Consider the following 16017-nt stretch of genomic DNA (forward strand, 5'->3'; position numbering starts at 1 on the left):
CAGTCTGGAAAAAAAAAATACTGACACATAATGTGACCAAGGACTTAGATCCATTATATGTGTTAAGAAAACAAACAAAAAAACCCCTCCTACAACTCAATAATTAAAGAACTCAATAATAAATGAGTAAAAGACTGGAAAGATGGTTGCAAAAACACCCAACAACAACTATGAATGGTTACTAAGCACATACTATTAGCCATGGAGAAATGCAAATGAAACCACTATACAGACCCGTCAGAATGGCTGATTTCAAGAAAGACCAATCATACCAAATGGCGAGGATGTCATGCAAGTGGAACCCTCCTCATACACTATAGGAACGTAAAATGATAAAAATTTGGAGAACTGTATTTTCTCGTGAAGGTGAACACACATATACCCTATGACCTGGCAATTCTACCTCTAGTGATCCCAGGGAAATGAGAACACTCATGTACAAAAGACTTATACAAGAATGTTTCCGTCCCCTTATGTATAATAGGTCCAAATCAAAAACAACCCAAACGTCCACTGACAGATAAATATAGATAAATTACAGTATTTTTACTCAATAGAATACTATGAAGTGATAAAATAACTTTTGAAACACACAACAATACGGATGAATTTCCAAAAAGTGTTTGTTAAGTGAAGGAAACAAAATAATAAGTACTCTAGAATTACATTTATACAAATTTTGCCCGTAAGTAGGCAAAATCAGCCTATGATGATAATAATCAGAAAGTGGGGTGGGGTGGGATGACAAAAGGGTCAAAACAGAACTTTTAGGGTGGTGGAAATATTCTGTATCTTGTTTTAGGCAGGGTTACACTGCTGTACATAAGGTTAAAACAAAATGAGCACAAAAGGTATGCGTATGTTGTTGCACAAAAACTCTAATAAAACAGATCTTAATTCTTCATCCACTTTCCCCACCAAAAAAATATACATATAGTAGATACAGAGTTCATCACCAAGAAACTAAAATGGGCTCTTGAAACATAAATGAAAAATTAAAAGAAAGAATAAAATCACTGAGAAAATAAAAGCACAAAGAAACCCAATGATAGCACATGCACTCAATTTTACTTATGGTTAAATTCCGTAGTATATCCTTTATAATGTAATCATTCGGTTCTGGATTTGATTTTTTGGGGGAGGGGGTCATTGCAAAATTCAAAAAGTTACTTTCTACTTTAAAAATTAAGTCAGCCGTTGATCACAGCTAAGGGAAATCTCATAAAACCTATAGTTAATATGTATTAAATATAGGTCAAGATACTCACTTTCAATTTTAAAAAGGGAAAAGATCCATCTACTCTTTTCTGAAATGCCCCTCCTTAATTTTTTAAAATAATAATTATAGCTCAATTTGGGAGAAATGATAGGTTACAGCCCAGAGTGGCTTAACTGTGGTTTTAGAACACAGAGATATGAATGTGATGGGATGAGTGTTTTATTTAGAAAAAAGAAAAAACTGGCAGAAGAAGAAAAGAAGTCCAAAATGGAGAAAGTAGTAGCCTGTATTGAGAGATTAAAAAGCATAAAGGAGGTTTCCGATCCTCGATGCCAACTCAAACCGACTGCTAGGAGCTACTTCGAATGCTGGGGGAACCAAGACGGATGCCCAGGGCTGTGTTTTGGTTCAAGGGGAAAGGGGCCGGGCCTGATAAGCTAGTGATGTGGACAAAGGCAAAAGGATTCAGGAGACCTGCAGAGTATTTTCCACCTCTTTCTTAAGGGGAGCAGGCACAATCTGGCTGCCAGATATTACACTGCCTCGAACTTGAGAGAATCAGGCAGGATGCAGTAAGTTACAAATCAGCTGTGAAAGATACAATCACGGATACAATTTTAAACATTCTAAAGAAAATCTTCCAATATTAAAAGTTGAGACTCCACAGCTATGTGAAGGTGAATTAAAGCAAATAACCATCATCTTCAGTTCCCGGGAAATGACACCTGGTGGCAGCATCGCTAAAATCCAAGGGCAAAATAAAAAATGGAGCAAAAATAAATCCCCCAAGTGTAAAAATGCAAAACGATCATCCCAAGGTGTCTGGTATGTACATATCCCATACAACCAGATAATTATATAGTACATTCATTTTATACTACCAACAAGCTAGATTACAAAACAGGATTATTTTTAAGAAGTTAAATCAAGATGCAAAGTTACCATCAAGTACTCTGTTAAATGGACACCGTTTAGGTATCTGAAAAAAAGTTCTCAGCTAAAAGAAAATTACTAAAACAAACCTAATGATTTGAAAACCTCACGCTGAGGATTTTGGAGATGTGACATTCCTGCTATCCATGCCACTAAGCTAAGAACCTGCACTGAAATCGATCCAAGGACTCTAGTCAGTTCATATTCTTGTCACAAACTGCCTAGTCAAAATTCTTCTTCTCCTATCTGAAATTTGAATAATAATTAAAAAAAAGCATGATGTACTGCAATTATGACCTCTGTGGCTCGCAGATGAAGTACTGTTAACTGTGACTTCATTACAGACCCACACTGTAAGAGAAAAAATGTCAAACTTCCTGATTCTACTGCTGTAGCAAGGCCCAGTGGTTTCATCGGCTGGCTCACAAAGCAGACACAGAATTTGCAAAATGGAAGTCTTAACTCTAACCGGGAAACAAACACTGGTCCATACAGACAGCTCAGGTCAAACTATACCCAACTTTTAAAGAAATACACACCTAAGTTATTAATGAAACGGTTTAAGTAAAACACGGATGTCAAGTAAACATAAAATGAGCTATAGAAAGACCACTCCAGTAAAATAAATAACAAAGGCTAAAAAAAATAAAAATAAAAAATAAAAAAATCCCTATTTTACCCGTTTTCCATCTTTGGTCTTCTTTAAGTTCCAAGTGCCATCTGGCAACTTCTCAAAGAACTTTCTTGCTTTTGGTGCTTGGTCAAGAATATGAGCAGGTGGAATATTCAGAACTTCCACTATTTTATTCATCTGATCTACCTGTATTAAAAATAGAAATAAAAAATCCTGTAACTTCTACTGTAGTACACCCTATTTCGGCTCATCAATTCATCCATTCGTTCATAAATTATAAACAAATAGAGCATCTCCTGTGTGCCACACACACCTCCAAGCACTGAGCACAGAATCATGAACAAACACATGAAGTCCCTCCCATCCGGCAGTCCGCTCATTCCTCAACAGGACAGGGCGGATAATTCAACAAACACATAAAATCAAATAACCATCAAAAAGGAAAAATTCCAGAGGCTTCATCAAGCGTGGACCGAATAAAGTGTTCTTTTTTAAGTACAGATTCCGTCACTCAAATACCAAGTGTCTACCACATGCTAGAAACCACACTCAGCAGAACATAGCAATAAACAGAACAGACAAAAATCTCTGCCAAAAAGTTTATATTACAGGGGAAGAAATCACTACTAGACAAATATATAATTAACTATATTATGTCGATGCCAAATAAGAACTACGGAGAAAATTCAAGGGATGGCGAGTGACAAGGGACACCGCAACAGGCACTGGAGGATTACAGAGAAGATGTAGGGAGAGCAAAGACCTAAGTGAGGGAAGGAGCCATGGTGCTCCCTGGAGACAGGGACTTGAAGGCACAGGAAAGAACTAATGCAAAGGCCTTTGGTATGGGCCCACAGTATGGGCCTATGTCCACTGTTTCCAAGGGACACGGAGCAAAGCTTTGTGCTGGGACAGAGAGTGAGGGGAGGCAAGGTCGCAGAAAGAAAGCAGGAGTCAAAGGGAGTAGGGGATTTTCGAGCCACTCAAAGGACTAGGCTTTTACAATGAATGAAATGGAAGCCACTGAAGTTCAGGGGATTTAACAGAATATAGTTAATTATATTTTATCATATTTTAATTATAATTAATACAACAGAATTTAATTTCATACTGTTTAAGCCCATGAAAAAGATACTACTTTACAGGGTAATATTACTGATAACAAAACAAAACCAATCACACACTATGCGAGTCACTGCCCAGGAGTGGCTCACTAGCTATAGTTCAAGTAAATTAACAAGACGGAGGGGACAGGTTTCTGACACCATACTAACAGCTGTATAACCCAGTGTAAGTTAAGTCATTAAATTTTGTTGGCCTTTCTTTTCTTATTTATAAATGCAATGGACTGATTAAGATCTGTAATGGTTAACTTTCCTTTTTAAAAAACGAAAAACCCTGTAATGTTTTAAACCAATGAAAAGTCCATTTTCTCTGACTGCCGGAGACCATGGCCTCTCCCATGCCCTCCTAGGCACTGCCTCTGACCTCCAAACACCTTCTGAGAACAGACTGAAAACCCATGAATTAGAAGAATTACGTATCATCTGTAGCTGTTAAATTCTATAATCCCAATTCACCCTCAATTATTCAGATCAAACACCCCACCGCAAGGCCACTGGTCATCACTTCTTAAATTCCAAATCATACTTTGAAAATTTACATCGATGTTTACATTGTTCTTAGGGTGGCCCTCATGCCTTTTTATCATCATTTGTTACATTATACATAAAATCTGTAAAAAATTTAAAACCAGAATGCTTAACCTTTATTAACTCACTATTCTTCTCAGTAGCAAATTGAAAGATCTCATTTCCCACCCCAACATCCCAAACTCACCATTATAACAACTGAAAAAACTTTAAAAATGGATAAATTCAAAAGTCCCAACATTTGAATATTTAAATTAATAGGTATCTTTTCCTAAAAACAATTTTCAGGTTACACTGTCATAGATTAAAAACAAAAAGAAAATTATGAAAACAGAAACAGTATCTTGAAAGCAATCCACCATATACCTCATTGGCTCCACTGAACAGAGGTTCTCCAGTGTGCATTTCAACCAAAATACACCCAAGGGACCACATGTCAATAGCAAGGTCGTAAGGCATTCCCAGTAGCACCTCTGGAGACCGATAAAAGCGACTCTGAATATACTGGTATATCTGAAATATATTTCAATATCGTATTAATTCCAACATAAGTTTCGTTTAATTATGCTCCACACTGAATTAAGTACATTTAACTAATATTAACAGAGAAAAATAATCGGCTAACTCCTAAATTTGGGTTCCAATTATCCACTTCAACCTTCTACTACAAGTATTATCTAAACAACTAAATATTTCAAGAGTGGTTACTCTGATTGTGAAATGCAAAACATAATACAAGTCCTTCCATTTAGTCCAATCCTAACTGGTAATTAAGATCCACACCCTAAAACAAATAATTATGCCTTATCAGAAAAAAGACATTATTGAGAATAGTTTGTTTCTCTAGTATTCTTTCCTGCTATGGCTGGCACTTGGTTTACCATTAATGGAAGGACTAAATTGTATTTAAATTAACCTTAAGAATGTATTTCAGCATTAAATCAAACAAACTCTGTACAACGTAAAAGACAATTCAGGTATGTACACTGTAGTAGCCTCATAGATACATGTGAGAAAGGCTGCTAGTAAAATTCAACTGGGAGTCGTTTCTGACCAATCACTTCTGCCCTGCACTCTTCCACCTCAGTCTAAGACTTCTTAGGAAAAGAAAACCTTGAAATGGATAATTTTCAACAAAGTAATCGGAGGAGGTCTTAAGAAACCAATTCATGTTCACTTAGCCATTGTAAATTTGTACCTAGCAATATCATGAAAGCAAAGAAAGTTTTATTTAAAAAGAGATAGAAAGAAACAAAATCCTCCTAACGAAAACTTCCTCACTTAACACTCTCGACTAGGCGGCCAGCAGCACAGTGTGCTGCTTTCTCCCGAAGGTTTCTGTGGCTCCCACCGGAAACTCCAGCCAAATCTCCAAGAATAACCTGATGCCCCCATAAGCAGTTCAACCCAACTTTAATGCCTTGTCAGAGTAAAGAAACTGAAATTCAAAGGGACGGAGAAGAAGTATTACGTTTTCAAGTTTTCACAGGCCAACAGCACTGGTAAGACCCAAAGACTCCCCATTAGTAAGAGTCTCATTCCCCGGCTTATGCAAGAAGTTTGTCAGTCACCTATACATTTTGGTTAAAAGCAGTGGTTGGGTCATCTACAATGTTGTGCACCAAAATCCCAATGAAATACACCTGCTCTGCCACCTTCTGAGACTGAGACTAGGGTAGGGTCATTGCATGTGTATTTTAGAAAGGATCTCTCATTCTATCTGATACACTGAACACAGTTTAAAACCTCACTGAGCTAAAGGGATAGTTGTCTCAGTTCGGTTGGACACATAGTAGTGTTTGATATTGGTATGGAACATATGATTTTGTTTAAATAGGGGGGAAATTATTCCAAATCTAAATCTATTCAAATAACTCTCAAATGGGCATGTATTTTCCATTCACAATACACTTTATCCCACATTAACAACTATGAACAGCTCCTGATTTTCAGAGGCATCTGAAACTGCAAATTTTGCTTCCTACTCCTTCAGTTTACTTCAGTGATCTACAACACCACTACCATGAGAGAGCTGCAGAAAAGAACAAGCCTGATAATCCTGTTAGCTGACTATAAATCTTCACGACTGAATTAACCAGCCATATCTAAAACACGAAAAAAAGGTGCATAGGGCAAGAACTCTCATTCACTTGGAAAAACAAAAACTGGAAAGCCAGTATGAAATACTACCTGAATGTTAGTTGTGGTTTTTCGTTTTTTTCCCCCCAAGAAATGAAGCTTCAGTAATTACAAGTAAATAGGAACAGTGTTTAAAGTGAGTACAATATTATCAAATGATTTTAATTTCTTTCAAGAAAAAAGAAACCGATCACTTCTACATTATATGTGAAACACACTGTTAAGAGAAGCTTTCATAACACTAGAAAGAATAGTGGAAAAAATCTGCTTTCTTAAATCCGCTAAATCTCAATCTGTATTATTGCTACAGACAGGTCTGTTTTTAGCAGTCTGAGGAAAACCAGTGTGGACACATGTCAGAATTAACAGAGGGAGAAAAAGGTTTAAACTTATTTATCAAAAACAAGTAGGTCTAACCAACTGTGCAATTTCTATACTTTATCACCGTGTGTAATGCAAAACTACCTGTATATTTTTAAACCCATCAGTTTTTGAAGAAAATCATTTATCTTGATCTATCTTTGGAGAAGAATTTCACAGCAAGGATTCAATATTCGAGTACTGGAATATCCCCAAATTCATACTAAAACCTCTACTTGCAAAATATAGTTACAAACCACCTTAGGCATATGAATAATTTTTAAAAATCTACTTTTAAAAAAGCCCAATACCTTCTAATCCAGAATCTTATATTTGCACTTGAAGAGATATGTCCCTAAAACATGTTTCAACACAATGTGATTAGAGTGCTGTATTTTAAGGGTAACTATCCTATAATTACCTCCAAACTGTAAACACATTAATAACATTTCAAGTATCTACCAATACTATTTTACCTAATTCTATTTTAATTCAAAAGTCCTGAAATATACTTACCCTCTGCCCCAACTGACAAGAACTGCCAAAGTCAACGATCTTGATTGCACTGCGTTTGGGGTTACAAAGAAGGATATTCTCAGGTTTTAGGTCACAGTGAATGATACTAAGTTCTGGAGTCGCAAGGAAAAGCAGTGCAGTGCACATCTGCTGTGCAAACTTTCGTGTTAGGTTCAAAGAGACACCTCGAAAATTGGTGTTCCTCAACAAGTCATAGAGGTTGTACGACAGCATTTCAAAAACTAAACAGAGATGGTTTCGAAACATAAAGTGGCGTTTCAAATGCACTGAAAGACAAAAAAAGTTTCATTTTAAATTATACATACCAATAAAATGAGAATAATGTATGCATGAACTCTCAAACAATCTACAACATTTCAATGTCAACTGCAGAGTGAAAATCAAGTTAAAATTTGGAGATCAGCATTCTGCAGTAACAGCACATTCTATAATCAGTCGGGAATATCTAAATTGTTCATCTGCTGAATTAAACAGGTGTGGTGTCTGCCAATAAACAATATGATGTAAGAAGTACCACCAAAAGACTTTGCTTAAAAAAAATGAAGTCAGGTCTGAAAACAAGTAGCAAAGCGACACACAGTACTGAGAATACTTCAGTAACTTTATGCTCACTTCTACAAGAAAGCATTTTTTACTTCTTCAGAGCCCAACCTCACAACTTCCCCTAAGCTCCACCCACTGGGATCTCCAAGTTGTGACAATGCGGGACTTGGCAGCTCTCTCTGGGAAGGTTTTCAGGCTCTGATACATATCCACATTCTGCTCTGCCGAGCCTGAGATCTCCCTAGTAATTTCCTGCAACAACTGTCAAAGGAAGACACGGATCTTTTTTCTTTTAGGAAAACAAAACAAATATTTGAAACGCACGCTTTATAAGATATTAAAAGAGTTCATAAGTCATTTGATTGTGTTCACCAAACTGGTAAATGGCATATCTTGTACACAACTGAAGGTCTGGGAAAACTTGAAAATGAAGCTCAATCAAAAGAAGAAATTACAAGTAGGCTTATGAATGAGAAAAGAGTATAGAGGCCATTACATGCTATCACTGCTGACCCTCTAAAAAGGCCTAATACTCACCAAATCGCTTCAAAGACTGTGCTTTTAGTACTAATACTGCCCATCAGATGAGGTCATTCAGTGAAGTGCTGCCCTTCACTGTAAAACTCTCATATACACCAAACTGAACACTCATAACTCAACTGGAATGACATAAAACCACCCATCTGTCAAGGTTACCTTCATTTTGGTCTTTTAGTTTCATAAAACCAGAGGCTCCTCTACAGATCTATCTGGAGTAACCATGGTGGTATTCAAGGTCTGGTCTCTGAGAATGGGGGTTACACTGTGTTGTCCTGCACCGCCTCCTGGGGTGCAGTGCACATCAACACTGTTTTTACATCATCCTGACACACACGATCCAAAGTTAGGATAAATAACATTACAAATACTTCGTAGCTCTATCAGAGCCTATAGTACAACTCAACACTCTACCAATAAAAGGAATCCTTAAAGGTTACTGAAGAATGCATAATATCTGCTCTTAATCACCGAAGTTCATAGGTTTCATACTAAAAACAGAGCTCCACATACAATAGAGACACCCCACAGACTTGATCAAAGTTTTTTTAAATGAAAGAACAGGTTGTGTTATTTTTTTTTTTTAAAAGATTTTATTCATTTAACATACAGAGATCACAGGTAGGCAGAGAGGCAGGCAGAGAGAAAGGAGGAAGCAGGCTCCCTGCGGAGCAGAGAGCCAGATGCGGGGCTCAATCCCAGGACCCTGGGATCACGACCTGAGCCGAAGGCAGAGGCTTTAACCCACTGAGCCACCTAGGCGCCCCTCAAAGTTTTAATTTGATTAAGCAATAGCCACAAAAAGAACGCAAAAAATTAAATGATGCCACAATTCCAGTTTAATTATGAAAATTCCTTTAAGAAGCTCTGTGATTAGAAAGTTCCTCCAATGGGGATGCCAACTGGCACAGTCAGTAAGCATACGACTCTTGATCTCGGGGTCATGAGTTCAAGCCCCACACTGGATATGAAGTCTACTTCAAAAAAGAAAAGAAAGTTCTTCCAGTGGAAGATCAAGCCACTTGGTTCCACTTGACTTCCCAATTCATTATTCCTTTACTGAGTATCTACAAGGTACTGAGCACTAAAGACATTGTCAAATCTCCAACACAAGTATATTTATGTATCTTTTAAAACTGAACTTTGGGGATAATGGAGGGTCAGCAAAACTTTGTTCTAGACCTAAACTGAATTTTCTTTTGACTAGATCATGACAGGTACCAAATAATCCAGGTGAGAAATTATGCTAGTAGTTTTTTTTTTTTTAAGTTTCAAAGACTTAAGATTATAAAACTCATCAGAATAAATTATATTTATCTATCACACTAAACAAGTTATTTATATCAGAAAAGAGCAATATGACTTTGAGATATCTTAAATTTAAGTATCAAATCTACCTGCAGCACTAGGTCTAAATCTAAAGGTTTTATTTGCCTTCCAATAGAGAACCTCAGTTCCTTGAGACACTGTGCATTCACCACCTCCCTAAATAAGAACTTAAAAAAAATTTTCATCTAAAAAACATCAATCATGATTAATGCAACTTTCATAATCATTTTAAAGTTTGCTAAAAAAAACCCCTTTATTTCATTTATTAAAATTTATTAAATTTTTTAATCTACTAAAAAAAGTTTATTAAAAACAAAAATGACAGGCATTATTATATATAACCAAGTGGCTAGCATTTATTGAATACTTACTATATACTTGCCATGTTTTCTTTCAACAAGGCAGAATTAAAATGTTACAGTAATGCTATCAACATACGCTCTACTACTTAAGCAAACACTCAAAATACAACATACAAAAATGAGGAAGAAGTGGGGAGGCATGTCCACAGATTACTTTGTAAGTCAAGTATCCTTCGAATGTCCTTCTTGTGCTTCTGTGTCCCTTAAATGGAAATACACTCAAACTCACACTAAGTTATAACTGACACTGAACAAGAAGTGTTCAGTGAATATGAAAAGCTTTTAAATCAGATGTAATTACAATGGATTATATCAGATATCTACAGAGAGGAAACTAAGAAAGAAAAATTAGTAGTATAAAAGCTCATTTTCTTGCAATACTGAGGAATGAAGGGTGTTCATAAATGAAATCTGATCTTGGTATCTGAACCTTACATTTTTCTTTTTAAAGTTTATTTATTTACTTGTCAGAGAGAGAGAGAGAGAGGCAGAGAGGAAGAGAGAAGCTGAGAGAGAAGCAGGCTCCCCGCTGAGCAAGGAGCCTGATGTGGGACTCGATCCCAGGACCCTGAGATCATGAACTGAGCCGAAGGCAGAGGCTTAACTGACTGAGCCACCCAGGCGTCCCAGAACTTACATTTTTAAACATGCATTTTTTTCTTTTCTGTTTCCACCATTTTGGACAAACTAAAAAACCATAATGCCCTACTTACTCATAAAAAGGTATTTTATTACATAAAATTTAACCTCTTGTTTATCAGGTAAAGCCAACATTTCTGAACAGGGTTGCTATGTATACATGCCTACAGGAAACTTCCATAGTTACTTGATCCAAAGGTCTCAATCCTAAAATTAACGGCATCTTATATTTATACTTGACAGCAATTTATTTCTCAGTGGCACATAAAATAATGCGGTCTTACAATCATTAGCATCATAGATCTGACTGAGAATAGTATTAAACAAGGCATAATTACTGATGTTATGCCCATGTATCAACTGATCCTAGACTTCACTATTTGTTTTTAAAGATTTTATTTACTTATTTGAGAAAGAGAGAGCATAAGGGAGGGACAGAGGGAGAAGGAAAGGGAGAAGCAGGCTCCCTGCTGAGTAGGAAGCCCATCACAGGGCTCAATCCCAGGACCCTGAGATCACGACCTGAGCCAAAGGCAGAGGCTTAACCAATCGAGCCACCCAGGTACCCCTAGACTTCACTATTTTCATAATTATTCTATCTTTTTGTTTTCAGGAAAAACACTGTAGACAATGAAACAACAGAGTCTGACTCGGGCACAAGTAGGTTCAGATGCTAGCTGCAGAGGCCTGGGAACTTGGTTATGTTATTCTTTGTATAAACTGTCTATAATGGGGGCACCTGGGTGGCTCAGTGGATTGAGCCTCTGCCTTCGGCTCAGATTGTGATTTCAGGGTCCTGGGATCAAGTCCCACATCGGGCTCTCTGCTCAGAGAGCCTGCTCCACCCCCCACTGCCTACTTGTGATCACTCTCTCTTTCTCTCTCTCTCTGTCAAATAAATAAATTAATTAATTAAAAAAAATAAACTGCCTATAATATAAGGATTTCCTTATAAGTATATATATTATGTATCTAATAAGTTTCCTTACAGGACTGCTGTGACTATTACAGATGATGGAGAAGAACACGAGGAATATGACAGGAGTCTGTTAAAAAGTGGCTTTTACCACTTTTCTGCTACAGTTTTTAAGTCTTAAGCTTCTAATGCTGCCAAACTAACAGAACCTGGGGAGGAGTCTGAGATCTTGGCTAAGATAATCCAAAACTGGTTCTATAATATATTAGCTTACTTCTAATTTCTAAGCTGTATTAGAAATGGTTAAAGTTACCAAAAAGAGGACCCCTGGGTAAAACTGCACCATTAAAGCCAAGAAATGGCACTAGTAACTTGTAAAATATGACACTATTCTTGACTCTTTCTAAATTATATGCCACCTGGAATGCCCATTCCCCAAGATCTAGAGTGTTACTGCCAACTCGAATAACTTACATAACTCTACACCCCCCAACAAATGTAAGCAGTTGAATTTTTAACCTAGCACTTTAAGATATAATCAATGTATTTTCATACATAAATAGCCATTAACTCAAATTTCTGGTCACGTGGACACGTGGCTTTATTTGTTCTTTACCTATGTAGTATTTCATTTCAGTGTCATGTTTGTTCATGAGCTCAAGAAGTCGCACTTCTATCTGGGCTTGATTCAGAAAAGCCTTCTTGTTCTTTATTATTTTAATGGCAACCCATTCTTGCTCCACACGATCATAAGCCTTTACAACCTGAAAGAGAAAAAGGAGGAATCATTCTCTATTTCATTAGTGGCCATAATTTCGTATTTTACAATTCACCTTAACTGTATATTTACCTAATTCTCACTTTCCTGACCTCCCTAAGCAGAAGAGGTCCTATTCATTTCCATTTAGTATCATTCATCTATTACTTTACAGTCAACTTTAAGTCAATCTTTTTATTAGATTTTATTATTTCTTTATTTGAGAGGTAGAGAGAGCATGGGCACGATCAGTGGGAGAGGGAGAAGGAGAAGCAGACTCCCCGCTGAGCAGGAAGCCCCATGCTGGGCAGATCCCAGGACCTGCGCTCACCTCAGATCACAACCTAATCTAAAGGCAAATGCTTGCTTAACCGAAATGAGCCACCCAGGCGCCCCAAAGTCAGTCATTTCAATTAACTTTCTTTTGTATCCTTACACTGTTTCTAAATATCCACAATATTGCCTTCTTTTTAAGAAAAGCTAGATTAACTCTTTTCCTCCAGAAGTCAGTTATAAATCTTGTCAAGTGCTTTGGTTTGGGAAAAGAACCTGATTTAAATCTCAAGTATAGGGAGCCTGGGTGGCTCAGTGGGTTAAAGCCTCTGCCTTCTGCTCAGGTCATGATCTCAGAGTCCTGGGATGGAGCCCCACATCGGGCTCTCTGCTCAGCGGGGAGCCTGCTTCCTCCTCTCTCTCTCTGCCTGCCTCTCTGCCTACTTGTGATCTCCATCTGTCAAATAAATAAATAAATAAATCTTTATTATAAATAAATAAATAAATAGATAGATCTCAAGTATACATGTAAAATATTTTAAAAGTTCTAAGTCATTTGAAAAATGCAGATAACTTCCTAACCTTAAATTAGATTTTCAGAAATTAAAACACAGGTATTTAACAAAAGACAAATCTAATACAAATTACCAGGAAGCTCCATGATAAAAGTCAAAAGCCACAATTAGATGGTCTTGATAGTTAGAAAATCAACACCAAGAAAAAAGGAGAGCTCATGAGCAAATCACGATGTACAGCTCTTGTGTTAATTTTACTTGTGGAGCGTAACTAATAACACGGAGGATACTGGGTAAAGGAGTGGAGAAGTGAGTTCGGCGAAATCGGAGGGGGAGACGAACTGTAGGAGACTGTGGACTCTGAGAAACAAACTGAGGGTTTTGGAGGGGAGGAGGGTAGGGGGTTGAAAGAGCCTGGTGGTAGGTATTAAGGAGGGCACGTATTACATGGAGCACTGGGTGTGGTGCATAAACAATGAATCTCGGAACACTGAAAAAATAAAATTAAAATTTAAAGAAAAAAGGAGTTTCATATTATTAACAAAGAGATTTACATAAAAATTAGAAAGTCAATGCACAGATAAAACTATCCACAAATCAGAAACCCACTATAACTGATTAAAAGTTGAATTTATAATCTATGTAGTATAAATAGCCAATAGCTTTATCCATTTTCTAGCACATTCACGAAGTCTGGAGATGTAGGGAGAATTCGCCTTGTGATTCTGATGTGTAGGCTGAGTCCCACTGGAGAAGAGAAGTGAATGGACCGCATGTTCCAAAATTTACATCAGTCAAGGTTAGATATATTGTCAAGGATTATATATGCTTCAGTTAAAATCAAACTTGGAACGAAAAATGCAATTATTTCTGGTTTCAACCCATTTTAAAAAATACAATCTATTATCTTTAAAATCAGAGATTACGCCGGTAAACATCTGACCAAGTGGTTTTGATATTCTTCTGTTCACTGACTGTACTACTGGCACCAAGAGCTGTAGTTCCATGCCCAGATCCCAGTGGTCTCCAGGACAAAGGCCAGCAGCAGGGCCCAACTATTTACTGACTTAGCAAATAGTTAACTGGCTAAATGCTAAAGCAATGGTTTTTAACCCTGAATTACACATTCAACAGGCAGTTTGAAAAATACAAATGCCCAGGATCCAGTCTCAGAGATTCTGATTTAACTGGTTTGGAGCCTAGGCACCAGTCCTCTCCCCCCAAACCTCCCTGGGAAATTTCAATGTGCAATCAGGACTGATAACAACCACTGACAAAAGAAATGAAGGAGTCCCTTATATGACAAAGATCTGGCAGAGTTTAGAGAAAGTCACACCAAGATAGTACGGAAGACATTACTTGGTGAGTGACAGGTCCAGAACCTGAACACCCTTCAGCTTAAGGGAGGCATCAGTCTGACCCGATGTGATGGGGTGTAATGTCAAACAGGCCTCTATTTTCAAAGATCTAACTACGCTCACTTGCTCTTAGGAATCAAAGTATGAGAAAATTAAAGTGAAGAGAAGCAGAAAAACATCACTCTGAACTCAAAGACTAAATATTTAGCGAAAACTTTAAAAAAAGGAAAACAAAGTTTAGAGTCTGCTGTATGGCTACAATTTTCATGGTGGACAACATATTAGTTAGAAGAATGTCCTGCTGGGGGACCTAGGTGGCTCAGTCATTAAGCATCTGCCTTCGGCTCAGGTCATGATCCCAGAGTCTTGGGATTGGGCCCTGCATCGGGCTCTCTTCTTGGCAGGAAGCCTGCTTCTCCCTCCCCCACTCCACTTGCTTGTGTTCCCTTCCTCACTGTGTTTCACTCTGTCAAATATAAATAAAATCTTAAAAACAGAAAGAAAAAAAAATGTCCTGTTGAAGGCAACTTCCTGAACAGGTGGTATAATTTTCAAGATGAAGACAGCAATCCCTCTATCTAGGGTGTTCATCGCCTTACTAAAATCTGGGCCACAGAAATGCCTCTCCTTAAGAGACTGAGAGAGAAGTAGAAGCTGCTTCTCACAAAAAAGTAATATTTCATAAAGAGGAACTCCCAAACTACTGAGAAACCCTAACTCAAAGAAAAAGAGCTTACGAATCAAGGAAAAGTTCTCTGAGTTATGTACAATTATCGAAATTCCTTGAAATCATGGAAAGGGGGAGGTATTTTATGCAGATGACAGGAGGGCCTTGTACAGCCACAATGGCATTACAGAGGTCCTTTAGCAACCTCGTGCGTATCTCCTTACAGGTTTAATAGCTGCCATTCTTGTGGGTCTACACCTGTGGCTGCTAATGACCTACCATATACTTTTTGTCCTAAGCATGATCAGACTGACACACGAAGAATTTTCCCTCACAGGTTGAAAAGAGGCATTTTTCCTTTATCAGAGCAGGAACAGATCAATAAGAGCATGTATTCTGTACTTTAAAGAAAAAAAAAAAAACCCAAAACAAACATTTTTAAAAAGTAGTTCAGGAAAAGTCATTTTGCACGGCATTCTATCCTCATTACTGAGAAGTCAGAAGTGGTGTTTGGACTGCAGGTTAATAACGGACTCCAACACAAAGTCTGCCAGGCAAAGGAGACGGGAATCAACAGTAAATCACACCTCAAACAAAACCAAACCAACCAGAGGGACCGGATGAGATAGGATTGACAAGCGGGAATA

At 37.5% G+C, this 16017-nt stretch overlaps 1 protein-coding gene across 8 annotated transcripts in view; it reads right to left on the reverse strand.

Annotated features, from left to right (window-relative positions):
• Positions 1-16017, reverse strand: part of DYRK1A (dual specificity tyrosine phosphorylation regulated kinase 1A) — a 141342-nt gene that overhangs the window by 14341 nt on the left and 110984 nt on the right. For all 8 annotated transcript variants that reach the window (XM_004762157.3, XM_045084505.1, XM_045084511.1 and 5 more), the window contains 4 exons: positions 12417-12564; positions 7454-7740; positions 4805-4951; positions 2832-2972 (listed from right to left, as the gene is read on the reverse strand). In XM_004762157.3, coding sequence (XP_004762214.1) covers positions 2832-2972; positions 4805-4951; positions 7454-7740; positions 12417-12564 — 723 coding nt within the window. The remainder of the gene's footprint in view (positions 1-2831; positions 2973-4804; positions 4952-7453; positions 7741-12416; positions 12565-16017) is intronic.

Source organism: Mustela putorius, unplaced genomic scaffold (genome assembly GCF_011764305.1).
Source record: "Mustela putorius furo isolate JIRA1106 unplaced genomic scaffold, ASM1176430v1.1 tig00000765_pilon_pilon_pilon, whole genome shotgun sequence".
Classification (NCBI taxonomy): Eukaryota; Metazoa; Chordata; class Mammalia; order Carnivora; family Mustelidae; genus Mustela; species Mustela putorius.